The sequence below is a fragment of the Penicillium nucicola genome (assembly GCF_028828085.1).
Source record: "Penicillium nucicola strain IBT 29836 chromosome Unknown utg000003l, whole genome shotgun sequence".
Taxonomy (NCBI): domain Eukaryota; kingdom Fungi; phylum Ascomycota; class Eurotiomycetes; order Eurotiales; family Aspergillaceae; genus Penicillium; species Penicillium nucicola.
Window position 1 is genome coordinate 1,064,962 of NW_026643127.1, and position 26,834 is coordinate 1,091,795.

Genomic DNA, 26,834 nt, shown 5'->3' on the forward strand with positions numbered 1-26,834 from the left:
AAGCACAAACGCAATACGGGCCTGCCGGTCAAAAGAAACGTAAAAGAAAAGAGACATCCAAGCTAATGAGATGGTCCTGCGATGTCATCTTCAGGCATCTGCTCGATGACACTCTGCATAAGTTCAATGAGCTCGTCGATATCTGGTCGTTCGGAGGGCTCGACTGTGAGACACTTGCGCACGATGTCCTTAACAGGTGAGCTAATGGCAAGGCTGTCACTCTTGGATGCGTCCTCGCTCTCGCCAGACTTGGCCTTCCCCTTGGAAGCACCGGACTTCTCATCGGGGAATCGCCAGTCACCACCGAGAACACACATGCTCAGGCTACCACCGGTCTCTTCGCTGCGTGCCTCGAAAGGACTCTTGCCAACTAAGCAGGCATACAATGTGCAGCCCAGGGACCAAATGTCGACCTTGGTATCGATAATTGACCCAGTCTTGACGTCGAAGAGTTCTGGTGCGCGGTATGGCATGGTGCTGTGTTCTGCGGCAGTATCCTGTACTGCCAAGGCGAGTGACCGGGAGGTGATGGCGATCGGGCTAGGAGCCAGAGATCCCAAGTCCATCAGAATGGGGCTTTGCCCATTATCATCGATCATGATGTTGCCTGTACAATGTTAGCTGTAATCGAAGAAACGCGCGATACTGCCAGTCAACTCACCAGGTTTGACGTCGCGGTGCGCATATGGGCGCAGATCGCCATCTTGAACACCTTCCTGACTCTGGGTCACCTCGTCATCCATCAAAGGCTCATTCTCCTCATCCTCTTCATCCTGAGCAATGCGATGGCTTGCTCGGCGCTTGGGCTTCATCTGCATCGTCCGTTCCGCATCTGCCTCCTCGCCTTCCCTGCGCACTGCCTTGGCCTTTCGTGTAGATGTCGCACCACTCTTCACGCGGTACTGGTGCATAGCACGGAGCGCCTTGGCGACACCGAGTATGAGGACCAACAACCGCTTCTCCGGGAACTTGGTGTGGTTGACCAGATTGGCATTGATGGCATCTTGGAGATTACCGCGCTGGTAATATGGAAGAAGGATGTAGACCGTCTTGGAGCCTGGATCGCCGCCGTCCGATCGGAATTTTGAGCCGGATTCGGTGGACACGCAGTGGTCGATTGAGTGGATGATGTTGGTTTGCGATGTGAACAGATTGTAGGCTTCGACTTCTTTCAGCGCCTGCGATACGGATTCTTGACCAAAGGGACAGCGAATCTTCTTCAGTGCGAATAGTTCGCTGGTGTTCTTATCCTGCACGAGGTAGACATAGGAGAAACCGCCCTGTATTGCGTCAGTCCGACTTCCGACCAGCGAATTGTCGGGATTCATACCTCACCAAGCAGGCGCAGGAGTTTGAAGCTTCGATTGTTGATCTTCAACTGTGGACTGCTAGGAAAACAGCACATGCAATCTGTGAAATTGTAGAGGAGGTCGAAGAAGTACTGCGCCATGATGCTACGGCGTGCAATGCGATCTGGGGGATCGGAGGAATCGGGGGGATCGGGGAGAGAAGCTTGGATGCTGGACCGGGGGCGGGATGTCAAGAAATGAAAGATCGACAGTAGAAAAGAGATTTATTGAAGTATTTGAAATGCGTAGAGGTAAGGACGCATGCAAAGGGAAGATGGAAGTTGAGGTGTCAATGGGTGTCCAAGTGGAGTTGCATTTATTTGTTGTCCCCCTTTCTTACTTCTAAGCTTGTCTGCTTGTCTGCTACTTCTTGGCTTTTTGGTCCTTTGGCTCTTGGGAGTTTGTACATATCGTCTCTCCTTGATCTTTTTATGGGAGTTGGGTCAAATTCCATCTCTTTGCTGAACCCTTGGCCCTTGCCCTTCCAGGGGCTGTATCTCTCGTTTGGACGCCCCATCCCACTTCACATATCTATACCAACTTCAGCTGCAACGGTCTGTCACGATGCCTCTCGAAGATGTCCAGGTCGGGGACGTGGTCAATGTCCCCGGCGGCATGCATGGAATAGTCAAATTCCTCGGATCGGTAGCCGGAAAACCAGGTCGTTTCGCGGGAGTCGAGCTGAGTGCAGAACATGCCCAGCGAGGGAAGAATAGCGGCGATGTGGACGGCCGCAAGTACTTTGCGACCTCGACTCCAGGATCCGGAATCTTTGTCCCGATGAACAATAGCAAATACGTGACCCGACGGTCAACCTCGAACTATTCTACGCCGACGACTCCGGCACGCGCACCAGCCAATTTCAGCAAGTCTGTCGGCCCGGCACTCACTACACCTCGTCCACGCGTCCGACGACCGTCTCTCCCTCGTCCGGAGTCGCCCCGTGTTCCCCCTCCGAAACTGAGCCTGGGCGGCTTGCGTACACCTTCAGCGGCGTCCAAGATGGGTGGAATCAATGGCATGCGAAGCCCAGTCAAGGCACCATCCCGACTGTCGGATAGGCCCGCGTCGCGGATCAGTACGGAGGACGACGCTTCGTCATATGGGCGGCAGTCCGACTTCCGGCAACAGGCCCACTCGTCAGAAATTCAAGATTTGAAAGATCAGATCAAGAGCCTAGAGAAGCAGCTTTTGGACCGAGATAAGCAGCTAGATGAGCAAGCGGGAACTTTGAATGATTTCCAAAAGACATTGGAAGAATTAGAAGGATCGGACGGCCATTCGATCCGAACACAACTGCGCGAACGCAATGAACGGATTGTCCAATTGACAACCGAATTTGATGGCCACCGAGCCGATTTCAGAAGTACCCTTGATACATTGGAGATTGCCGCCTCCGAGACCGAGCGGGTCTACGAGCAGCGTCTTGATGAGCTTATGCAGCAGAATCAACATTTCCTAGACCGTGGGGAAGATGTCGAGATTGTTGCGCAGCAGCTCAAGCAGCTGGAAGAGCTGGTCTCCGAGTTGGAAGAGGGTCTCGAGGATGCCCGACGGGGAGAGGCCGAGGCTAGAGCCGAGGTCGAGTTCCTCCGTGGTGAAGTCGAGAGGACCAAGTTAGAGCTAAAGAAGGAGCGTGATCATTCGGCCGCGGCGTTGAAAGATGCACAGTCTACATCAGACAGTCCACGAAACAGCAGCGAGTTGGACCAGAAGGACGACGAGATCCGCGGACTCAAGGCTATCATTCACTCTCTCAGCCGTGGGAACCCCGATGCAGCAAGCTTGGGACAGAATGGCTCGGGAGATGACCACAACCCAGACCTCTCTGAGTTTGAACAGCGAATCCAGGAAGTCGAAGAGACCATTGGCCACAAAGACAATCGCATCGAGGAGCTCGAGCGTCAACTTCAAGAAATGCATCTTGAATCTCAAGGTGGTCGTAACCGCAGCTCTACTATCACACTCTCACCCAAACAACATAGACCCTCCCACTCCGCAGGCAACATCTCCAACAACTCAAACGGCCTGAACCAAGCCCACCGTCTCTCTGACCGCACCGTTGTCCCAACTGACTGGCACGATGCACCCTCCGAGCCACGTCATCTCCGAGGGGCCTCCAATTCCTCCCAACAAAGACTCGAGACAATGCATGAATCAGAGCGCGGCTCCGACGAGGACACCATGTGGTGTGAAATTTGTGAAACAGGCGGCCACGACATTCTCAACTGTACCAGCATGTTCGGTTCCGGACAGAACAACGACCAGGCCAAGAAGCCGGCCGAGGCCGAGGAGCCCACTCCGGACCACCCAGCTGCTGAGAACCCGGAACACAGTCACGAAGCCAGCTCGGAGAGCTTTGTGGACGCTGCCCCCGCGCAAAAGACAGGACGGGATGTCGTCCTAGAAGGACTGAAGGGTATCGGCGGACTGGGCAACTCCATGGATCCGATCGCTGGCAAGTCCTCGGGCGTCGTTGACGAGTCGAAGTGGTGTGCCCTGTGTGAGCGAGATGGCCATGAGAGTATTGACTGTCCATTTGATGAATAAAGTTCCGTGTGAAATGGAATGTACGAGTGGTATGGGTTCAGGATCAATGCACCACGAGAATTCGCAGCTTACCATCACGCTGCTGTATGCATCTATGGGGGTTTCTTTCTAGCACATGATTGTTGGGTTGGTTTGGTTTCCGCCCCGGTTAATAAATGGTGTTTTGGCTAGGGCTTCGTGGGAGCTGGCTGGGTTGTGATCGATGGGATAATGGCGAGGATGGAGCTGTAATAAATATCCCGACATAAACAATGTCGTTCATCATGTCCGTTCTTTCTTCCTCTGTATAATCATATCTTATTTGCCAAGTGCTGCACCATACTCTATTTCCATAACCAGTCATCAAAGAATGTTGAATTCGTCGCTCATAACACACCTTTCATGACTCATCTCAAACCAAGATATTACACCCTCGACGCCTTCATGAGTTCACTCATCACGGTTGGACAATCTCACCATCCTTGTACCTCGTCGCTGCACTTTCTCCGCAACCCTTACATTTCCGCTTCTCTTCATCGGCCGTGAACTCCTCGACAACAGCCTTGACTTGCGTCCCTAGGTCTGTGCACACGAAATGTTTCTCCCAGACAATTTCCTTGCAGTTCCTGCAATACCATCTCATAATATCCAATGCGCCCTCAGCCCGCGGCTGTTCCATAACGATACCGACGGTATCTTTAAAGCGCACAGGGCTGTGAGGGGTGTTTGCGGGTAGTAGGAAGATCGAACCTTCGTGGATGGGAATATCTTGGAATGTGGGAGGTGTGGTGGAAGTATCGACAGTCTTAAGGAGCATTGATCCTCGGTATTGGTAGAAAAACTCGGGTGTGGTGTTGATGTGGAAGTCTGTTCGGGCGTTTGGCCCGCCCACTATCATCACAGTGTAACCGGCAGTGGCCGGAGATGAGGGGTGATAGACACAGTAGTTATTGACTGGGGGTTGGAGGAGGTGTGAATTCTCTTCGAGCCTGTGTTTATTGACATTGGTTAGTCTGGTGGTTCGTAGCTCTTCTGCGATGAAGTGTTGCGACAGTCACGCGATGGTGGGGGGGTGTGATATAGTTGAGTCGCTGATGTCAAAGCGTAGGAGATATAGTAGACATACCATTTTGGGATATTCAATGCCGGAGGAAGCATAATGTCTGCACTGTGTCTGGTCTGTCCAGATTGAGTAGAGAGCTTTGCAGAAGTTAAGTTGGACCCTGAGAAATCAAGATCAGATGTTCGGAGATACCAACTGCATCCCCGGACTTAGGAGTCGGCCCGGATCAACCTTGGCCCGTCAATTTTTCTTTTTCATCACTAGAAACTACTGAGCTTAGCGGAGATCTTCTTGACCAACAATTCAAGATGGCGACCTCACAACCCCCTCTCCGGTTCACAACTCATCACAACCTGGTATATCGCTTGGTCCTCTCCACTCTCACCGGCCGCACAGTCCACATCTCGCAAATTCGTTCGTCGTCGCCCACGAACCCAGGTCTTGCGCCTCATGAAATTTCTTTCCTTCGCCTCCTCGATGCAGTCACCAATGGCTCTCAGATGGAGATCTCCTACACGGGTACCATCCTGGTTTACAAGCCTGGTCTCATTACAGGTAGCACATCTGGCACTGGAGCTAGCGGCGGCATGATCAACTACGAGCTTCCTGCAAACTGCAACCGCGGTCTCAGTTACTACCTTATTCCCCTCTGCCTACTGGCCCCCTTCTCCAAAGCACCTATGAAGGTCCTTTTCACCGGTCCTGGTGTTATTACCTCGTCGACCCCAACCGGTGACATGTCCGTCGACAGTGTGCGGACTGCGATTCTCCCTCTGTACAACCAATTCGGTATCTTCAACAACATCGAGCTCCGTATTCTGCGCCGGTCAAACCCTGGTCCTAATGGCAAGGGTGGTGGTGGTGAAGTGCAGCTTGTATTCGGTCACCAGGTCCGTCTGCCGAAGACTCTGCATTTGATGAATGCCGGCCGTATCAAGCGTGTTCGGGGTGTTGTATACTCTGTCGGTGTCTCTGGTTCGAACAACGCTCGCATGATTGAGACTGCTCGTGGTATTCTCAACCCTCTCTGTCCGGATACATATGTCTTCTCCGACGTTGCGTCTGCGCCGTTGATTCCGGCCCCGGATAAAACAAACCCCCAGGCGAAGAAGAAGATCGGTCTTGGATTTGGTTTGTCCTTGGTTGCCGAGTCGTCCACCGGTTGTCTTTACTCGGCTGATGTGGCCTCTCCGCCAGCGGGTGGTCAAGCACCAGAGGATATTGGAAGGCAGTGTGCTTACCAGCTGTTGGAGACTGTCTCCAAGGGAGGCTGTGTGGCTCCTGCGGCTGCGGCGACTATGATGACCCTCATGACCATGGGCTCTGAGGATGTCGGTCGTCTGCAGGTTGGCCGGGAGGTGATTGCAGACCCGAACATGATCCAACTCGCCCGGGACATGTCTACCTTTGGTGCTCCTGGATGGGGTATCCGCGATGCAGCGGGCGAGAATGACAACGGTGATGTGATTGTCAGCGTTGTCGGCCGTGGAATCGGCAATGTCGGCAGAAAGGTTGCTTAAGCATACACGGCCTTTTGCACTCCGACTCTCTCTCTCACATTGAGTGCGGCAACACTTCAATATGGTGGCCTTGTCAACAGGCCACTCCCAGACCGAGGGCATATACGGTCACGCGGTTCATTTCTGCGTCGACTGCGGGCTGTCGTCTGCACCTGTTCTCGCGGACACTCTTGACTGTCGAGCATGGAGCTTGAGTTGTCACTCCGCGAAACACCCCAAGCCATGTCCTGCGCCCAAGACGTGTACATTGTTTACTTCTCAAATGTCATGATACCCACAAAATTCGCACTGTCGCTTCTTGCTTGGTTGGGCTAGAGCAAGGTGACCTGATATAGAATTCCATAATGTGATTTATTCATTATCTTTTTTCAATACTTGTATTTGTAGTCTGCTCAACTCCCAGGACCTTTTGACGTTATTTTTTGTGATTGTTATTGTATTGCTACATGCTAGGTAGGTAGTCCTAATAATCCTCACTACTTGCATTAGAGATAAGGTAGGACGAGCTTGTTCTCTTAGAATTTCCTATATCCTTCAATATTAACCCATGATATCATGGATATGTTGTAAAAAGAAATCTTTTGCTGGTCTCTATTTTGGACTCTAGTATATGATATGATCGCCATGAAAAAAAAAAAAAAAAAAAAGCAATGCCTCAACGCCAAAGATGCTAGGAAAAGTGTTCCTGCAGCAGTCAAAACTGCAGAAAGCAAAGTGCTCAAACGCTCTCAAAAGAAATATGTAAATCAACTCGAACCAAGAAAAAAGGGTGACAAGAAAGCTCATGAAATGTGCAATGAAAAGAAGCAAAATCCAGTTGTAAAAAGAGAAGAAAAAGGCAAACAGAACGCAGAACGAAAAAAAAAACGATAGGAGTATTCCAGGGTGAACTAGTCAGAAACATCCTCATCCTTACCAGGATACATAATATCCTGTCGCCAAACAGCCCTGATATGGCTAACGAAGACGAAGATCCACATGCAAATCACACAAATCGACATCGCCGAGCCAAACCCACCAATAGCCTTGCTCTCAAAGGACTTTCCAAGGGTAATGGTAGCAAGAGTAAAGCCAGTGTTGGGGAAGACCATAGCCCACCAAGAAAGATGGAACGCAGTGGGCGGCGAGCGCACAACAGCAATGAGCGCAATACAAAAGAACCACAGGCTCAACGCCCATAGGAACGCGCCAGCGGCCAAGGCGAGGATCTCGAGCATGCGCCCATCGGCCACGCTATCACTGCTTTCCATGACGCTGAATGTTTCTGGGAGTCCTCTGGCCATGCCAACGAGGGCTAGGGCTGTGAAGGCCGGTGGGCCGACGCAGATGAACATTCCTGGTCTGTGTTCGCGGCATGGGAGGCCGGATTCCATCAGCCGGCCGATGTAGTGGGAGTACATCATGAAGGAGATGCAGAAGCCTAGGCCTTGGAAGGTGACTCCGGCTGTGACGATTGGGATGGAGGAGTGGTCTGGTTGGCGTTCGGCGATGACCGAGGCGATGGTGCCGCTGAGCATGACTGGGAAGGCTGGAAGAATCCATGAAGGCATCATTGTTTGAAGGCGGTATGTGTGTGAGGAGAAAAGGAAGGAGTATTGAATGGCTGCGACGAGGAAGGTGCATGCGCAGTAGACCCAGAAGAGGACTTGGAGAGTCTTGGAGAAGGCTGGTTCTGGGTTTTCGCCAAAGTAGCGTTCCAGACCGGTGATAATTGTTGCGACTGAGAGCCAGAAGGTTGGGAAGAAGAGACCTTCACGGTCGTGAGTTAGGGAGTCGATGAAGCCGCCGTGGAAGATGAATCGGGCTGCCATCAGGGAGCAGACTAGAGTCATGAGAAGAATGTTGAACAGGTAGACTGCTAGCCCGATTTCTTTGAGGCCTTCGAAGGTGTTTGGCTGACTGGCTATCAAGAGGGCAAGGCCTCCTGTGCTCATTGTCAGAGTGTACCATGCCCAGGTGAAGTGACGGAGACGTTCACGAAAGCCGAGAGGGCCTTGCCTCTTTTGACCCTTTTCTTCTTGGAGGATAGGCTGGTCGGAGTATGAGGAATGTGAGGAGGGTGGTGGGTGTTGCTCGTAGCTGTTGTTAGGGTAGACCCCTAATAAGATTGGGTTGCTCATAATGAGTGTATAGATGGGGCCAGTATGGAGAAATGGAGCAAAGAGAATCGATAAGTGGATTTATAGACTATAGACCGTGGGTCTCAAGAAGAAGAATCAAGAAAGACAGTAAGAGAAAGGCTTGAAGCATGAACTGGAAAGACAAGGTGAATGGGTAAGAGGTTCATATATAAGTAACTTCAATTGAGGCAAATCAATGGCATCAAATTGAAAACCAAGTAGATCCATTCGGCCAAGAAATTCCAAGACCACTGTGCCTCACAAGGAGAATCACAATTCAATCAAGTCTCCTATAATCAGTATGACGAATCCTTGCAAACGGACCTACCAGCGACGTCAATGTTATCAAGACCCATAAAACCGGCAATCCAAGAAAGCCCCAAGAATAGATCGGCCCAGAATATTGGGCTTGGACGATGCATAGTATGCATCAGGGGTGGATAGTGTCTGGGCATCAAACTTTGGTGGCATAGAGCTTCGATGCCTAGGGGGGGAGGACAATCACTGGGACCGCCAAGAACAGAACCACTGCGTAATCCTGCTACACTGCCTCACTCAATAGGCACAGTGTATCATCCACAGGATACTGTATCGTTGGGTTGTCAATTGATCCACCTGTCAAGAGGATCTGTGGCAAAAGAAGAGACCTTGAAGTCACCGACGTTACGCAGATGATGAATCTCAATCCCGTTCTTCGGGCCGGCTGGGCAGTTTCGAAGCGAGCAAGCTGCCCGACCCTTTCCGATAGGACGTGAAAGGGAACAGAGCGCATTCAACGTGCCTGGCTATGCCAAGAGAGATGATCGACAGTGCATCAAAGACGGTCCGCTGCCAAGCTTTTAGTTGTGGCGAGAAGGGAGTTGGGTAACACCATTGCTGTTCGAAATCAGGTATATTGAGATTGTTGTCTGGACTAAAGTGCAGTGCTTCGAATGATTCCCGTGATGTGAGGATGTGAGGTGAAGAGAGAGAGAGAGAGAATGTTCAGATCCAAGCTCATGTCTTGGCACCTCCTGAACTTGTTATCTTCACAGCCTCCGCACTATTGATCCTCGCCAAGAGTTCGTTGTACATGTAACATGGCTGTCGATCGGATGATCAGCCAGGTTCCAAGGATTCCAAGGGGTTTCATGCTTATTTTTGGGCCCTGAATTTCGGCTGCCTGGTGGTGATTCAGACATCAACACCTCATCTTGCCAAGAACATGCCCAGAGTGGATTGTGATGCTCTTCGAGCAATGAAACTCTCGGATTAATGCTACTGTACTCCGTGAAGTGATGCATAGCAAATCTAGAAGCCTGGGAGTGTTTTATCATCAATCATCCGCAATGCCGTCCATGAAAGTACGCCGCGTCTTCTATGGCGGAGAAACGATGTCGAGCTCAGATTTGCCGTGATATGGCTCGGACTCGGGAGAATGATTCATGTGTTGAAGATCTCAAAGGGGGTATTTCTAGCCTCTCTGTCGAAACACGAGGATATCAAAGCGCGAGACACTAAACCTCAAATGGAGTACAGTATTTATTCACTGGAAGAAGAAAAAAAAAGACGAGCACCAAAAGATGAAATTCAGGATAAACGCTCAACCGGCAAAAGCCAAGAATATGCAAGAACAAAGCAAGATTATGCGCCTCAAAGTGACAAATTATGCGACAAGCATACCATACAGCGCGGGAGTCCAGAACTCAACCTTCAGGGTAGCATTGCAGAAGGAGCAAAGCTAAAGCATCTGCATTACATGTAGACAATGTCTGGGCATCTCCATTGCCTCAACCCAATCACAGCACCACGTTGGCTCACATCATGCGGTACACAAGATCAGAGGCCAGCTCCGTCGTCATGTCCAGAAGCGAGCGGAGACTCTTAGGGGCAGAAGTCTCGGCCCGCTCCACTGTTGCATCCACCGGCCGGAGCGATGGTGTTGCCGTTGCAGAATCGTCTGGCGAGTGGTACTTGGCCAAGTCCTTGACTTTGCAGGCTGCATAGTGTACAACCAGTCGTCGCAGCTCATTCTCCCGAAGTTGCGTCGCGGACGTTGGTGAGATGGGCTCCAGCCGGGCTGTTTTCGTGTAAGTATAGTGGACTAGGTTCAGGACCATCTGGGCCTTGCGCGCGGCCAAGACGCCCAGTTTTTGAGATGGGCTCCGCTCGGCTGTTTCTTGCTCCGTGAAGGATATAAGCAGGAGGTCTCGATGTAACTTGCGGAGACAGAGCTGCGCCAGGGCGGGGATGAGGTAGCGCGTGGCGAAGACGTAGACTTTGGCGTGGAAGGTTAGGTATGGGAGGTTGGATGTTGACTCGACTGGGGATATATTGGAGGCTGCGTCATCGTTGTATTGGAGAGAGACGAATTCATCCCACATGCTGAGGCCTGGTTCACAAGGGGACGAGGCTTGTTGTTGGGCAAATGACATGTCGAGCATTGGCCGGGGCCGGGGCATTTGACTCTTTTCTCCAAACCATGAGTCTGCTAGGGGTTCTGAGGTCTTTGGTGTCCATGCAGTTTCCGCTGGTGGTTGACCCCAATCCCCAGTTTGTTCTGGCTCTAGCTCTGGCTCTGGTTCTTGAGCAGGCTCTGGGGTAGGCTCCTCAGTAGGTGGCTCCGGTTCCAGCTCACCCTCTGCTGTTAGCCACTCTTCTGGAGCTGCTGCTGGTGGAGGTGTTGATGGAGGCGTCAGGTTGACAGGCTCTTCTGTTGCAGGAGCCACATCTTCAGCTGCTACTGCTATCTTGTTTGCCTTCTTGGCTTTCTTGCTCTTTTTGAGCTTTCGTGCTGGGCTTTGATATTTCACAGGTGCCTCGTACTCGGGCTCTGCATACGCCTGCGGCTCGACGGCAGGGTAATCTGGCTGCTCTGGTGCATCCGGCACAACCGAGTCTGCATATTCAAATCCATTCACTTCTGTGTGCTCTGGTTCTGTTTCAGGCACAGCTTCTTCGGGGTAAATGTATTCAGGCTCAGGCTCAGGTGCAGCATACTCTGGCTCAGGCTCGGGTACAGCAGACTCTGGCTCAGGCTCGGGCCCAGCTGGAGGCTCAGCTGGAGGCTCAGGCTCCTGATACACGGTAGTTTCCGCCTGGCTACGATCCCCAGGAGGCGGCGACGGCGCAGGTGGAGGCACAGCCGACGAAACCGATTCAGATCGGTAAGTATCTCTCCAAGAAGTGCCCGGACTGGGGGCATTCTCGACGACACCAGACCTACTGTCCTCTAGGGCTTCCTCCTCCGACTCGGTTCGCGGTACACTATAATCACCAGTGTATGCATACTCGCAGAAGGCAACAAATGTCTCAACATCCTCCTCTTCCAAAACGGCAATTCGATGTTTTGACTCTCTCGTGTGGCCATTCATCAGATTATGCAGCGGTTTGGAGACATGCTGGGCGAGGGCCGACTGGATTGTCAGCTTTGTGTGTCTTGGGCCGACGAGGAAGGTGAATGACGGTGAGTGGATGATACTGAGGGTTCATATGTTAGTCGGGGTGTATATGCAACCAGTTGCATTGCATACCTGCTATAATCTCGAACAGAGTCCATGAGGCCGTGGATGCTTAGGATGTTGATCTCGGGAGATTTCCCTTCTAACAAGTTATCGCAGATTCCACGCCCTTAAATATTCCCTCCAGCCCAAAAGTCCCGAGGCGATCACCGTTCGGCTACGTGTGCAGCTGTGGAGAGGAAATATGCACGATGGGGTCAAAACAGCTAGGCAGGTGTAAAATTTGGTGCTATTCTCTCTCTTGATTCGAACCTCCCCCTCGGATCTCTGCGATTGTCATCATTTTGCCTATCCAAATGAACAACGCAGAGCAGCGCAGAATCCTCGCTCCCGACTGGCCCAACTGTATCGCGTTGGCAGGTTTCGTGCCCAATCCCAGCCTGTCAAGAACCCAATAGTCCACCTGACTGGTTGATCTGCTGTGCCCCATTCTTTGGGTGCTGGATTTTGCAAGCTTCACTTTGTTGTCTGATTTGTCTGGTCGTGCTCAATGTGGCGGTCAACGTTGCTGCTCGCCTTCGGGATATTCTCAGCTACTCCTTTGGGCGGTTGGATCATGAAATGGGCCGAATTCAGAGATATCTTCAAGCTGACTAGTAGCTGACTAGTAGCTGACTAGTAGAATTGGGTTAAAATTGTTCTATTTGTGCTCTGCAGGTGGTGAAAACCCCCCTCTTTGGCTTCGAGTTTGGACCTCTTAACAACTCACCATATATTCCCAGGATCCCCAGGTGGCTTGAACATTTGATAGCTTCGGCGAAATAAGTCATCTGAACTATGCAGCTTCACTGCACGAGATCACCCTTTCGACAATTCAGGCTTGGCAGAAAATTCTTGATCTATATCCAACATAGCCACGATATACTACATAATACAACGATAGAACCCCCCCCCCAAAAATAAAAGAGCAGCGATCTGTTCACAAGTATCGTACAAGTCATACAATGCCACAAAATAGACCCATACAACATCAGGCCATAAACTAGCCCTGCAATCAGCTAGTATGCATCAGGCGAATCTCAGTATGCCCAGGCTCCCACTCCCTCAGCCCTTCCCCGACACTATACCAAAATCTCAGCCGAATGCACTCCTTCCGCGCAGCCTCGAGATCCCCTGCATCGAAGAATCCCGCGAGAGCCTGCACGCACTCCATGACACGCCCGTCATTCTCCTTTTTCAAGGCATTGATTTGCGCCTCGCCTTCCGGCGACGCTCCAACTTCCTCAATCGTCTCTTGTACTTCCATCACTTCCATCAAGGTCTCCGGATCCAGCGCGTGCTTCGTGGATGCATCCTCGGCCGTGACGTCGATGCCGTGCAGTTCGCGGAGCAGGTACTGCGCCCGTTGGAGCGGGTCGATTAATGTCCGGTAGGCTTCGTTGATACGGGCTGAGAGGCCCTCTGCGTGGGCTTTTTCGTTGCCGTTGGGGTATTTGTCCGGGTGGACGAGGCTTTGGAGCTGGAGGAATTCGCGACGGAGGTCACTGAGGGAGATCTCGAAGGGAGATGCTGGTGGTGGGCCGGAGGGAAGTGTATTGGCGAAGATTGTGTAGTGGTTTGTTATGTCCGGGGCGCCTGCGAGGACGGGTTCGCTTTGACCTGAGGGGGCTGATGCCTTCGTGGATGCATACCGGTGACTTGGTAATGTGTTCCAGGTTGCTTGCCGCGGCTGGGTTGTTTGCCCGGCCGTTGTTAACCCGGCGACTGTTGACTGGGTGCGATATCGGCAATGCGCGCTGATATCTTGGGATGCAGGGCTAGTCAAGGAGCTTTGTGGCCTTGAGATAGGCCCTGCTATGCTTGGGCGGCAGATCTGGGCAACCCTTGAACGGAATGCCATGTTTATGTCTATGTTGTCAAAACGGTATTCTGTATTCCCGCGGAGAAAAAGCCCTCCAGCGATCGCTTTACGTCATCCCCGCACTCCCACGTGACCCAGATCTATAAGAAAACAAAAAAAAAAAAGCCAAAGGTAATTCTCTAATTGCATTGACAGATTTGGATCGAGGTCTTGATTCACTAATTACGGCAGACAGGTTGAGATAAGTGGCTGGTATATTCATATAGTGACTTGTAGGCGGAAGGGAGACACCAAGTCTAGTTTGCCATTTTTACATGCTGAAAGCTAGGCTTGCTGCATTTCAATCCCGAGTGACTTTCAATTGAAAAGGATGTAGGCTGAGGTATCAAAATTTGAGTCGTAAATGTTGAATCATTCAATTCCCCACAGCTTCACGGTACGGTCATGACCACAACTAGCAATCCACTTGGTGTCATCGCTAATATCCGCACTCAACACATTGCCTGAATGACCGCTCAACGACTTAACCAGTGACCAGTCGTCCGCACTGTAGATATTGACATCCTTATCGAAACCACTGCTGACGAAGAATGTACCCGACTTCTTCGGTTGAACTGGTGTGTTAGTTGCTGCAGCACCGTCGATATCCATGTTTCCCTCGGTGGAAGGCAAGAATGAAGATGACTCTGCACCCTTGTACCAGCGAAGGTCAGACACCACACTCTTGTGAGCACCGATTCCGCCAGTACTTCTCACTTGACGCAAGTCCCAGCATTTGACCCACCCATCACCAGAGCCAGAAAGTACCCGGTACCCATCCTGACCCCAGTCCATACCGTAAATCTCGCGAATGTGGCCTTCAAGAATCATCACCGTGCGTCCTGTTCGCAGATCCCAGATACGTCCGTTGCTGTCGAATCCACCACTGGCCAAAAGAGAACCGTCGTTGTTGAATGCTACGGTATAGACTTCTCGTGAATGACCCTCCTGCAGGAGCAGCTCTTGTGTCGTTTCAAGATCCCACAGCCGCCATGTGGTATCGAAAGATGCCGAAGCTGCATATCGACCCGAGGGATGGAACTCTGTACGGCAGACACGCCCAGAGTGGCCAGATAGCGTCGCGAGCGGCTTTTCTTGATCAAGGGCCCAGAGGTTGATATCTCCCTCGCCACCTCCTGAAATCAAATTCACCGTTGAAGGCGAGACATTCGAACTGGGAAGCGTGGCACCTGGGAACCATGCCAATCCACCCACACGATCCGTATGGCCTTTGAAGTTGGCTGTTTCTTCCAAGTTAGGCACCGTGAGTAACTTGATACCACCGCTCCAATTTCCAGCAGCGACTGTCTGCCCATCCGGTGAGAACCGACAAATGCTGACTGGTCGATCTCCCGCGATTTGAGACCCATACAGTTCAAATCCTTGCAATTTCTCTTTAACAGCTTTGCGATGTTTGACGTGTGTCCGGAGTGGGATTGTCGATTCTTCTTTCAGTCGCGCGATTCGAGCCTTGGCGCGAGGTAAAGAGTAACGGGCAATATCCTTGCGCGCTTCAAACAAGGCATCAGTGCCCTCTGTGTAGAATTCTTCTTGTTGTTCAACTTCATTCTCCGGCTCGGCTTCTTCCATTTCAATATCTTCGCCTTGCTTATCCGCCACATCGGTCAATAGTTCACGTAGACGGTCCCGCCGATCTGAAGGACCCTCGCCGAATAGCGTAATGGGCTCGCCGAACTCTCGTAGCCGTGCGCGCACTTTGGCGTCGTCTGTGGGCACCACCATCGCCGCTGCTCGACGTTTACGTTCAAACTGGGATAGAATAGCGGACGCTCGCTCGGTGGGAATACCCGCCGCGGAAGAGGGGATTTCATAGTCATGGTCAACCGCTATAGTTGAGCTTCCGTTAGCATTGTCCAAGAGAGATCTTTGAAGTTGCGACTCACGGAGATCGGCATAGTTGATGCCCATGTCGGTGTCCTAATTGCGATTGAGGTCAGCTAGTGCTTGAGAGAGAAGATATAAGTGCAGAATATATCTGTTCCAGGCAAGCGCCGTGAGAGTTCAAGGTCGCGTTTAAATGCGCAAATTGAGCTCCATCAGGGTTGGGTTTGCTTACCGCAGACTCCTCGACATAAGCTTGTCTAGCTGGATGCATTTTGGCTAGAAGCTTGCGCTTCGAAACAAATTAAAAGTACAAAGAGATCAAGTGCTGAAACCAAAAGAGGAAATGCGAAGAGAAGAGGCGGAAGTGGCAGAATTGATAAAGCTTTGGCGGTGATGGAAGAAGTATATAATTTGGTCAGTTTTGTTGAGAAGCCACCTGAATAGCCCTCAGATAGAAGCGAGAGTATGAATAGTATCTGTTTCAATACGAAATCAAGATATACAGGGAATCTTTTACTCAATAAATACAATTAGCCCAATCAACCCGTATGTGACCGCAAATAACTAGTTAACGTGGTCGGCAAGCGAGTGGGCCATGTAAGCGAGTGGGCCACCCAACCACTTTTTCTACACTTTTATCGATATATCTCAACCATAACGCTATTATATTGATTAATCTCTTCTTAGACAGGCATTCTTCTTGTGCCCTATCTCGCTACATTTACCACATTTAGGTGGGCGCCGCATAACCGGTGCTTGCGTAGCCTGCGCCAGCGCTACCCTCGGTCCTGTTCTTGGCTGAAAGAACTGATTGTGAGCTTCCTCTAGCTCTAATGCTTCTTGTACTGATAAACCGTCATCGTGGGCTATCCATCTATTCACACGAGCGCGCTTTTGCCTTTGTGTAGCGTTGGCGGCACGTAGTTGCTTGTTTTCTTCCTCGAGAAGTATACCGTTCTGCATTGCGACTTGGCAGCCTTTAATAAGCTGGTTTAGCGCTGCCTGTGAAGGCGAGGGTGGGCTATTTGAGCGTTGCTTAAGGAACTCTTTGATCGAGGATGCTTGCTTTAGAAGCTCGTTAACGTTCGCGGGTGTATGTGGGTAAAATGCGCTTGTGTCACTGCCACGGCTGGAAGGTGGCGTCGGCGTCCGAAGTTGAATATTGAGCTTTGATAGCACTTCTTGAGGATCGAATGGTACTAATCCTGCTGCTTGAAAGCTATTCTTGATTGTGTCTGTTTTAAATGCGTTGACACGAGCTTGTGGATATGCTAGGAGGAAGTTAAGCTTGTCGATATGGTTGATCCCGAGCCGTATTTTGTTACCGACTAAGGTACCGTACGATTGCTTTAAAACCGCGAAACATCCGATATCAAGAGGCTGTAAAAGATGCGATGAATGCGCTGGCATACAGATTGGTATAATATCGTGATCCGCGCAAAGTTGATCGAATTCTGGCGTAAGATGGCTTCCGTGTCCGTCGAGGACTAAGAGTCGATATTTTCCATGCGTACGACTATTTGTCGACGGAATAAATTGCTTTTGAAGCCAGCGAAGGCCGATCTTATCGGACGTCCACCCGTTCGCACTAACTTCGATACGCCAGTCGCGTGGAAGGTCTTTAAACCACGCTTGATTGTATTGCTTACCCTTAAAAATAAGGGTCGGTGGAAGCGCCCACCCCGAAGCGTTAACTGACTCGATTGCAGTTACCCACTCACGGTTTCCTGGCTGTAAAACTGATCTCCGACCGTAGTATTCTGATCGGGTAATCACTTTTTGATTCGCACAAAGGCCCATTGCGAAGCCAGTCTCGTCAAAGTTATAGATATCGTCCGAAAGGATACCGTATTGCTGAATCGTGGCTTGCACAGTGTTGAACCACTCTTGAATAATCTTTGGATCCTCTTGCTGTGCCCGCTGGTAGTCGTATCGTCGTGAAAGGCGAGAACAAAGCTCTGGATGGCGTTGGGTGAAGTTATATACCCATTTTTCGCCGACGGTTTGGATGGGGGTAGAACCACGCTTCGCGAGTAGGATATTCGCCATTTCTCGTACGTGAGCTTGTGTAGGGGCTGCTCCACGTAGATCTAGCGATAGTATCCGCTGCTGAAGTAGTTCCTCTTCAATTTGTGTCATTTTATGACAATTTGCGCGAGATTCAGCGCGGTTTGTAGTTCCGCGTAGTCGACGCGTGAGCGTAGTGCGGGGGACCTGAAATTGGTCTGCGGCCTGCCTAATAGTGCTAATCTCTTTACTCTTGATAGCCTGTATAGCAAGTAGGATACGGCCTTCTTGCTGAACGGAATTTTGGCTCGATCTGACGCGAATTGGAGGCATGGTGGTTGATAGAAAACAGATAGATAGACCGGGATGCGAAAAAGTGGTTGGGTGGCCCACTCGCTTACATGGCCCACTCGCTTGCCGACCACGTTATCCCGTGCAGCCTCAGATCTCAGGCAGTGAAAAAAAAACCAAATGACGCCAGGCGGTCGATAAGAGCGGGTACAGTCTTATCCACGGCCATGGATTTTTGTCTCTTTGAACAACTTCACTTTGACATTTCGACCCTTGGCCACCGTGGGCCCTCTATATATATACCCTTTACCCCCCGAGACCTTCAATGATCCCGCCAAGTGTTTCGTGCAGGACCTGCAGTTCCGCCTGCAGTAGCCTACAAGCCATCGCTCGAGACGGGGTGTTCTCGATCTCCGCCAGTTCTCGCACATCCAAGGCCTCATTACTTCTCACCAAGCCTCACGTCCGGCTGTACACGGTCAGATCAAAGTCCCACCTGCGCAGCCCGGCGCTGCAACTACAAGGCCGAGCCCAATCTCGCCGAGGATTCCATTCCACGCCAGCTACACACCTCGAAAAACAACCCTCTCCTCCGCCGTCACCTAGCTCCCCCTCAACGCGTGTCTCCTACCGCGTCGCCGTTTCCTCGAGTGGAAAAGGTCGCCGCTTCAACCCCCTCACAAACGCCCACAACTTCGACCCCTCCGCCGACGCGCTAGGCGTAACAAACGACAAGAATAGCGTCAGCAGAAGGCGCAACAGACCCGATAGCGGTGAAGATGCTTTCTTCGTCAGCCGCATCGGAAACAGAATCTCAGACCACCAGCATGGCAACGCAGAAGCTGTCGCCTTCGCCGTAGCAGATGGTGTCGGTGGCTGGACCGAATCCCGCGTCGATCCGGCCGACTTTTCCCATGGCATTTGCGGCTACATGGCGCACACCGCGCAGACTTGGCACGAGCCTGCTGAGCTGCTCCGTCCGAAACAGCTCCTTCAGGCTGGCTACGACCAGGTCGTTGCGGACCCGACGATTCGCGCCGGTGGCAGTACTGCCTCTGTTGGCATTGCCTTGCCGGATGGACGGGTGGAATTAGCCAATTTGGGGGATTCTGGCTCCGTGCTCTTGCGCAAGGCTGCTGTGCATCAGTATTCCGTCCCGCAGACCCATGGCTTTAATACCCCTTATCAGCTTAGCGTTATCCCGCCCCGCATGCGTGCCCAGTCGGCTGTCTTTGGCGGTGCCTTTTTGGAGGATTTCCCCAAGGATGCTAGCGTTACCAATTTGACCATGCAGCATGGTGATGTGTTGATGCTTGCTACCGATGGTGTCTTTGATAACCTGAACAATCAGGATATTCTCAAGCTCGTCACTGGACGAATGATCTTGACCGGTGCCTGGACGGCTAATGAGTCTGGCGTTGGCGTCTCAGATGACCTGCGTACTTTGACTGCTCCGGGTGGTTTGGCAGATGCGTTCCCTTCAACGTCCCGCTTGGCCAAGTCCAAGTCCAATTCCAAGAAGGAGACCGAGACTGAAGAATCTGCTTCTCGTCCTGAGGATCAGATCACCTTGCAGTCGATCCTTGCTGCTACCATTGCCGGCGAGGCGAAGAAGGCTAGCATGGATTACCGCCGCGATGGCCCCTTCGCCAAGGAGGCTCAGCGTTATTACCCCGGTGACTACTACCGCGGCGGCAAGGTGGATGACATCTGTGTGGTGGTCGTAGTGGCTATCGATGATAGCCTGGCTGCCAGCGGTGCAGTCTGAGCGATGAGAAAAGAGATCAAACCGGAAACTGGAAACCTAGATCTCACCTAGACACAGCGTCATCTGGTGCCGTTCTTTTCACATTCTTTTCTTTTCTTTTTTTATTTGTTTTGTTCTTTCTTTTGTCTGGGTGGCTGGGGTTGGTATATAACTTCATGGCTATGTGCATATAACTTAGAGGCGCGGGGGCTTTATGATTTGATTCTGCGAAGAGAGCATTGCGTTATGCATCTGTCGTCCTTGGTCGATACCCGATACTCGATACTCGATACCTTGGCCTGGACTATACTATAGAAATAATTGAACCATCGCATGATGGATTTTCGGACCGACTGCTCTACTGCGAATGTAGCTACGAATCCACCGCTACAATGGCTACTCAGATAATTGCTGTAAACAACTTGTGGATTTGACTTGTCCTATGAATCACTTGAGCATAGTGAAGCGTAGCAGACAGCCATGAAGGTTGCATACTTCACTACGTATGCGGGAAGAACTTCCATCATATCCATCATAAACCATATTCCTCGCCGAATTCCTGGATTTGGAGTGAGACCAACACGAAAGCTAATGATCACCACAGATCGAGAATGTCATGGTGCAACTTCGGAATGAATGACGACCCATGTAACTCTGTAACCTGTTACTCCTATGCACATGCACCAAGGCCAGGTAAGAAAAGGGCGATGTACAGAAACAAGCAGTCAGGGAATATCGAGAAAGAAAGAACAAGAAACAATCACATTTTCCATTGATTCAAAGATTGGCTGGGTGGTCCAGCCCCGTAATCCCAGGCGTTGAAAGATGACAAAGTACAGTAACAGGCCGGCGGTAAGCGCGTAGGTTAGAACAAAGACAAAGAAGAGAACAAGAAAAAAAGAAAAGGGAAAAAAAAAGAAAAATGGGAGTGCGCAAATGGTTCAAGAAAACAGTCATGAAGTGTGTATCTCAGACCATTTAAGCGGTCTCGGTCTTCTCTTCAGAAGGTTCCTCTTGCTTCTCTTCCGCCTTTTCATCCGTGGTCTCTGCGGGCTTGTCGCCATCGGCCTTCTCCTCCTCGGGCTCAGAGGCCTTTTCTGCGTCAGCATCAGGCATCGGGGAGTCGAGGTCATCCTTGGCAGACTTGGATTCGGGCTCCTTCTCTTCCTCAGTCTCCAGCTTGGGAGTGTCAGCTCCGTCATCCTCCTTGTTGGAACCATTGGCAGTAGGCTTGTCGTCCTTATCAGTGGCACCGGCGGGGGTATCTGCGTCTAAGATATTCTTCCAGCTAGACAGAATGTTCATGGCGCGGTGACGGAAGCTGAATTCTTCGTCGCGAGGAATTGAGTTAAGCTTGACAATCATCTTCAGGACTTTGTTGATCTTGGTAGAACGGATGATTGAGACTTCCAGATCAGCGTGCTTCTCCAGCTTATCAAAGTAAGATGCCATGCTGGCCATCTCGTCCTCCTTGGGAGGCTGGTCACGGGAAATGAAGCCCTTCTGGAGCTTGTGACGAAGGAAAAGGACTAAAAGGCGTAAGTGCTCTGGGTCGGGCGTTCCTTGGGTAGGGAGGGAACCAGGGTTTGGGGGAGACGTACTCTCTTTCTCCTTTTTCTTCTTCAATTCTTCGGGATCCACGGGCTTGGGGGACTCCTTAGCACCGGCACTGGCGTCTTCATCGTCGCTGGGAGCAGGAGCTGCCTTGCCCTTCTTGGCGGGAGCTTTCTTGGTCTTGCTGGCAGGGGTCTTTTTCTCCTCGGGGGCCTTAGGGGTGGTTAACTTCAGCTTGGTGTTGGTCTTGGGAGTCTTGGCGGGCTATATGCGCAATTGACATGTTAGCAAAGGTGATTAAAAAAAAGAGCATTCTGCACCACCTACCTTGTCAGCCTCGGCATCAGTCTCGGTGTTCTTGCGTTTCTTAGATGCCTTGGACTTCTTAGTGTCATCCACATCCTCCATTTCAACGTCAGTTTCAGCACCCTTGCTCTTGCGTTTGCCCTTCTTGGCGTCCTTTGCGGCCTTAGCAGCTTCCTTCTCGGCCTTCTCGGCCTCGGCTTCAGCCTCCTCTTGATCGATGGCGGCCTGGTGGTCATTCAACAGGCTCTTGAAGTACTGAAGGTCATGGCCTTCGCTGGCAACCTTGTAAGCGCTGATCAATTGCTTGGTTTTGTTCTTCTCGGAGATTTCCTTGCAATCGGCAGGGTCGAGGGGGGTAAGCGCAGTGTTTGTGACCCAAGCGCTGTCACGAGTAGTCAGTAAGAAATTCGTGTTGGCTGTAGAGCAAGGGCGGGGGTCAACTTACAACTCATTGGTCTCGAAGAACATCACGGGGAAAGTGCGCTCGTGAGTGCGACGGCCACCGTCAGCGTACTCGCCCTTGTAGGATCCATCCTTTTGCATGGCGGTCACGGGGCGATTCTCAAGCAAGCTCTCGGGAAGGATCTCGTCATCGCAGATGATGGAGGGCCAGGGCGCATAGCTGCGAAGGCGCGCAAGGTAGTATTGACCAGGCTTCGCGTCCAGGTGGGTGATGCGGTTTACAGACTTCTTGCGACTCAGCTTCTGAGTGGCACCACCGGAGGCACGGCGGCTCTTGGAGGAGTTCTTTGCGGAGGCAGGGGTTCCGTTGGCCTCGGCATCAGCAGGAGCGGCGGCGTCGTCGCCATCAGCCTTGGCCTCTGCCGACTCATCGGCGATACTGGGCTTATCGGCCTCAGCTTCCGCTTTCTTGTCGTCGGTCGCAGCTGCGTTCTCTGTGCGGAGAAACGATGAGTTAGCGGTTTTTGGTCGCACAGAGATTGGAGCCCCCGACCGGGGAACCGCTGTGAACAATGGGACATGGGGATATTCAGCGATAGCAAGGGAATCATGCTTACCGGCAGGCTTGTTGACGATGTCAGTCTCCGACTTGTTCTCATCGGTGGGCTTCTCGGCGCGCGCGGTCTCGCCAGCCTCGACTGGCGCAGTAACAGGAGTATCCTCGGCCATGATTGCCAGTGAAAGCAAAAGGGAATACTGAGAGAGCGATTGGAGTTTGGTTTTGGGGGTGGGAGGGAGGAGGGGGGAAAGCAGCCAGGGGAGGTTGCAGAGAGATGTGGAGAAGAAAGAGTCGCGAAAGGCGGAACTCCAAGACGCGTTGGGAACCGCAACCTCGATGACGCCACAAACTTTAGATCGGTTTCCCACGAGGTTGAACAGCTAAGAACAGCTTGCAATAGCTTGCAATAGCTTTAAATTGCTGGGATTGGAGAGAATAATTTGGTCTCGACGTAAGGCTGCAAGCTAACTCAGGCGAATCCCAGTCAAATCAAGTGACCGCATTGGGGTCGAGGTGCAGGCACGTGCAAGTATGAGTCTCGAAGTATGAGTTGGGGAGATCTGCTCGTGTCTTGCCAATGACTTGCTGATCTTGGGTCATTGTCGATATCTGGGGCTTGTATCAGATGTCGCGTGTGTGCCAATCGCAATATGAAAGCCTCGCATTGGATTACCGCATACTGACTGACACTTGGTAGGATCTGGTACCCATATGGCCGCAAAGCTTACCAGGCTCATTGGCTGTAGACGTGGACTGCGTCCACGTCTGGCACATCACTTGAGAATCTCGAATTCAATTGGAAGAGAAAGATGAGGCTGTGAGGATAATTGAAGTGGCACTGTACGAGAAGAACGTTATGGGGAAAGGTTTTCGCGATGTAGAGCGCATGAGCGTCAAATTCGGCATACAAGGTTCTTCCGTTTCGCGATTTGTACTATAAGCGGTTCTATCCTGGAATTGCTTTGTCCTGCATACTAGTCATCATGTTAGTATTGACATCAAGCAATCAGGCCGACTTGCACTCTTATTGCCTAATTGTAATCAGACATAGTAAGGCTTCCAGTTATCCTTCCCTCTCGATCTATAAGTGTGGCATAGTGGTACCGTTGATATTTGATCAAGTAATGCCTGTAGATAATGCAAGCAATTTCTTCAAGAGTCTCATCAGACTCAACTATCCCGCCTGTCTCAGTACTTGGAAACATTGTTGATCAATTAAATAAGAATAAAGCTCGATTCTAGGTATAGTATAGAGTGTATCATGATACACCCAAGGTGTGATCGACAAAGTCCAGGCAGGAGACAATGAGAGGATTAACGATATTTCAAAAGTCATATACACAAATTATCAACAGCCTGGTGGGTTTGTACAGGGTATCACATTCTAAACAGGGAAGCTGGTTCAACGGACATCAGACCGACAATTATATTCCTTGCAGCAGCCGTTTATGCAATGACAGTAGGGCTCAATAGCTCCTCATCAGTAGACCGACCATCTAAGCCATCTGAAGTGACAGTGGCAAGCGATGGCTCTGGCTTGTGGATGCGGACAAGCCATAGGAAGTAGTCCTCTAGCGGCAATAGGTTAAGTAGCATTCCATTGAATCGCCAGCCCAGTGCGCAGACTAGGGCTCCGGCCACTGCATCTAAAATGAAATGGTTGGCCGTGGCAACAATGGCGACCAGGATGATGAATGGATAGGAGAATCCAAGGACAAGACACGTCAGGCGACGCCACGATGGAAGAGTCAGCCTCACCCTTGTCAGGCGAGTGCGCAGTACTGTTCGTCGTTGCGGTCGCAGAGGAATTGTCATGATTGTGAGACCGATCATGAGGGAATAACCAAAGTGCAAGGATGGCATTGCGGCTGACAACGGTTAGCCATGAGATCTTCGAGTTTCAAAAAACCACCTGGGCACTTACCATATTGATTACAAAACCGGTTTTCTGTCCAAACACTACCGGCTCCATTGCTACCATGGACGGTATCAACAAAGCCATAACTGCGAGCCAGCTCACCTTCTTCTCCACCCACATTGGTGTCGCTCAGTAACCGAGGCGGCATACAAGGCCACAGAGTGAACACCACGAATGCGAGCAGATTGCACACAGCCAAGGTTCGCCGACGTGCTTGATATAGAAGAGGACCCGCGGGCGACCCACTCACAGTACCCTGGGGCTTTCCTGTCTGAGTCTCGTCGATCCGGTTCCGCGTCGTAGTGAAGTAGTAGAGCCAGACGAGGAAGGCGATGGTCCCCGGAATGTGAATGAACGAATATATCCAATTGATCCAAGTCATGGCACGGGGACGGAGCAAGAAGTCCCTCTGGATCATGGTTTCCAAAAATATACCCAGACTTTCCTCCATTTTGATGAGTTGCAGAGCATGTCTTCTCGCAACATCGACTGTGTCGTCTTTGAGGGTCACGGCGGTAAAGGCTCGGCCAAGCTGATATGTCTTTCGGGAGATCAGCTTCTTGTTCCTACATTGTACGAAGGTTGTATAGATCGGATGCCCCGAGGCACAAGGTTGGAACTTACCCAGTAAACTAATGCCCAGTACCAGCATTCCACCAAGAAGGGAAGCTTTCGCAGTAAACGACTCAGCAACCGATCTTGGAAAATAGCCGTGTTTGGCGATGAAATCCCCCAAGTCCAGCCAAACATGCCCACTTGTCGTGTGTGCCATCTATCGGGGATCTGCAAGGGGGATCGGGACCGAGGAGTGAGAAGCCCATCCTTTGTTGTAGGACTTGAGTATCCGGACTCGAGGGAATCCAGGGACGCAGCTCGCACCAAGTCTGCGGATTTCCGAGCATAATGACGGTGAGCGTTTCCGCCAGTTGCACGGTTGATCCAGGTCCCTCCAAACAGTAGCACAATGACCACTAGTGGCTCGAGGACCGCTCCCACACCCATCATAAAGGATATATCAGATATGTAAAAAAAGGAATGGGGAAAGCCTTGGGGGGTGAGAAGAGTAAGAGAACAAGAAAAGACCAACCCTGCTGGGCAGGTGCCATGGGCCCCGTCACCAGATGTATTTTCCCTGGATCATACTGGGAACCACTCATTTTGCTTCTGTCTACAGGTAATATGTGAGTCTACGTATGTTTAGGTGTACATAATAGGTCCACAAGGCTGGCTTTGTCCTTGGCAGTGGAGCTGGAACACATCTGCACAATTCTGTCCAGTTGCAGCAGTCTAATGTCGCGTGCCCTGTTTTGGGTAACTCGTACGATAGCGTATGCGGAGTCTCTCGGGTTAGTGATACCTGAACGTCGGGATACGGAGTAAGCTGGTCAAATCAGTCCGACTCAAAGACTCTTTGAAGGTGGCATTCGGACCTGCTGGTATGATACAGTCCGGTTCCCACTGTGCTTGGCGTTATGTTTCAAGGGTTTGTCCCACTCAGATGTGCCAAGTCCGGTTTTATGCACAATTTTTCAATGTCCGAGGTAAGTCCAGTAGAAACTAGACAGTGGACAGTGGAAAGTGGAAAGTGGAAAGTGGAAAGTGGAAAGCGGAAAAGTGGACAAGTGGACTCCAGGTCACAGTGTACAGTACTGTACAGTAGTGCAAGTACATGATGTCCGCTTTTTGGATCCCAATTGCTCCAGGCATGCAGAAGTTGGATAAATGCAGTGAACAGACCCAACAGTCCGCCAAGGTCGGGATCGGACCGGATCGACCTGACTCAGCGGCATCGGGGCTCGGATCGACGAACCACCGAATGTTTTCTTTTGGGCAACTCCGCGTGTGCTGACTTCCGGTTTCCGCGCGATTTCGGACGAATCAGTCCTGGTTTCGTATTCGTTTGGTTCAAAGCTTATGTGGATTTGCTCGTATCTGCAGGTGTACTAGATACGAGTACATGGGGGTGATACAGTATACAGTATAGAGATATATATAACTGAACGTGAACTTATCAATCTTCGCTTCATGTGGGCAACTCCCTCTCCTTGTAGCGTTGCCCAATATCGGATGATGTATCTTTGACGTCAACCCTCGCACGTTCCCAAATCGGCCTCGGCTTCCCGATCGAGAGGATTCGCAAGTACGCCAAGCGCAGTTCAAGGACCTATCTTGTTGCACCAGAAGGAGGATGGCTTTGGATTTGCGAGGTCGAACCCCAGACCTGTCAAGCCGAGATCCAAAGGCGTGACGGAAATCCGAGGCCCATACTATTCCGTACGTGGGC

General features: G+C 51.2%; 11 protein-coding genes across 11 annotated transcripts; 3 read left to right on the forward strand and 8 right to left on the reverse strand.

Moving 5' to 3' along the window:
- Positions 1 to 62: 62 nt before the first annotated feature.
- On the reverse strand, positions 63 to 1,450 carry N7511_003980 (putative serine/threonine protein kinase ENV7; the record flags this gene model as incomplete). Its single annotated transcript, XM_057126405.1, has 3 exons — positions 63 to 607; positions 662 to 1,280; positions 1,331 to 1,450. 3 exons carry the CDS (start codon positions 1,448 to 1,450, stop codon positions 63 to 65), a joined length of 1,284 nt encoding a protein of 427 aa, XP_056985295.1.
- Positions 1,451 to 1,913: 463 nt separating this feature from the next.
- On the forward strand, positions 1,914 to 3,899 carry N7511_003981 (CAP-Gly domain containing linker protein BIK1; the record flags this gene model as incomplete). Its single annotated transcript, XM_057126406.1, has 1 exon — positions 1,914 to 3,899. The coding sequence occupies one exon, from the start codon at positions 1,914 to 1,916 to the stop codon at positions 3,897 to 3,899; it is 1,986 nt and encodes a 661-aa protein (XP_056985296.1).
- Positions 3,900 to 4,335: 436 nt separating this feature from the next.
- N7511_003982 (3-hydroxyanthranilate 3,4-dioxygenase) lies at positions 4,336 to 5,036 on the reverse strand (the record flags this gene model as incomplete). The annotated part of the gene is made up of 2 exons (XM_057126407.1): positions 4,336 to 4,867; positions 5,005 to 5,036. 2 exons carry the CDS (start codon positions 5,034 to 5,036, stop codon positions 4,336 to 4,338), a joined length of 564 nt encoding a protein of 187 aa, XP_056985297.1.
- A 213-nt stretch (positions 5,037 to 5,249) lies between these two features.
- Positions 5,250 to 6,461, forward strand: N7511_003983 (RNA 3'-terminal phosphate cyclase-like protein; the record flags this gene model as incomplete). The annotated part of the gene is made up of 1 exon (XM_057126408.1): positions 5,250 to 6,461. One exon carries the CDS (start codon positions 5,250 to 5,252, stop codon positions 6,459 to 6,461), a length of 1,212 nt encoding a protein of 403 aa, XP_056985298.1.
- Positions 6,462 to 7,351: 890 nt separating this feature from the next.
- Positions 7,352 to 8,581, reverse strand: N7511_003984 (tellurite-resistance/dicarboxylate transporter family protein; the record flags this gene model as incomplete). The annotated part of the gene is made up of 1 exon (XM_057126409.1): positions 7,352 to 8,581. The coding sequence occupies one exon, from the start codon at positions 8,579 to 8,581 to the stop codon at positions 7,352 to 7,354; it is 1,230 nt and encodes a 409-aa protein (XP_056985299.1).
- A 1,796-nt stretch (positions 8,582 to 10,377) lies between these two features.
- Positions 10,378 to 12,119, reverse strand: N7511_003985 (uncharacterized protein; the record flags this gene model as incomplete). Its single annotated transcript, XM_057126410.1, has 2 exons — positions 10,378 to 12,040; positions 12,094 to 12,119. 2 exons carry the CDS (start codon positions 12,117 to 12,119, stop codon positions 10,378 to 10,380), a joined length of 1,689 nt encoding a protein of 562 aa, XP_056985300.1.
- Positions 12,120 to 13,075: 956 nt separating this feature from the next.
- Positions 13,076 to 13,921, reverse strand: N7511_003986 (J-type chaperone JAC1; the record flags this gene model as incomplete). Its single annotated transcript, XM_057126411.1, has 1 exon — positions 13,076 to 13,921. One exon carries the CDS (start codon positions 13,919 to 13,921, stop codon positions 13,076 to 13,078), a length of 846 nt encoding a protein of 281 aa, XP_056985301.1.
- Positions 13,922 to 14,293: 372 nt separating this feature from the next.
- Positions 14,294 to 16,037, reverse strand: N7511_003987 (putative pre-mRNA splicing factor; the record flags this gene model as incomplete). The annotated part of the gene is made up of 2 exons (XM_057126412.1): positions 14,294 to 15,859; positions 15,999 to 16,037. The coding sequence occupies 2 exons, from the start codon at positions 16,035 to 16,037 to the stop codon at positions 14,294 to 14,296; spliced, it is 1,605 nt and encodes a 534-aa protein (XP_056985302.1).
- Positions 16,038 to 18,389: 2,352 nt separating this feature from the next.
- Positions 18,390 to 19,832, forward strand: ppmA (type 2C protein phosphatase PTC7; the record flags this gene model as incomplete). The annotated part of the gene is made up of 1 exon (XM_057126413.1): positions 18,390 to 19,832. The coding sequence occupies one exon, from the start codon at positions 18,390 to 18,392 to the stop codon at positions 19,830 to 19,832; it is 1,443 nt and encodes a 480-aa protein (XP_056985303.1).
- A 957-nt stretch (positions 19,833 to 20,789) lies between these two features.
- Positions 20,790 to 22,802, reverse strand: N7511_003989 (uncharacterized protein; the record flags this gene model as incomplete). Its single annotated transcript, XM_057126414.1, has 3 exons — positions 20,790 to 21,629; positions 21,693 to 22,053; positions 22,117 to 22,802. The coding sequence occupies 3 exons, from the start codon at positions 22,800 to 22,802 to the stop codon at positions 20,790 to 20,792; spliced, it is 1,887 nt and encodes a 628-aa protein (XP_056985304.1).
- Positions 22,803 to 24,078: 1,276 nt separating this feature from the next.
- Positions 24,079 to 25,552, reverse strand: N7511_003990 (phosphatase PAP2 family protein; the record flags this gene model as incomplete). The annotated part of the gene is made up of 3 exons (XM_057126415.1): positions 24,079 to 24,500; positions 24,557 to 25,091; positions 25,175 to 25,552. The coding sequence occupies 3 exons, from the start codon at positions 25,550 to 25,552 to the stop codon at positions 24,079 to 24,081; spliced, it is 1,335 nt and encodes a 444-aa protein (XP_056985305.1).
- Between the last annotated feature and the right edge of the window lie 1,282 nt (positions 25,553 to 26,834).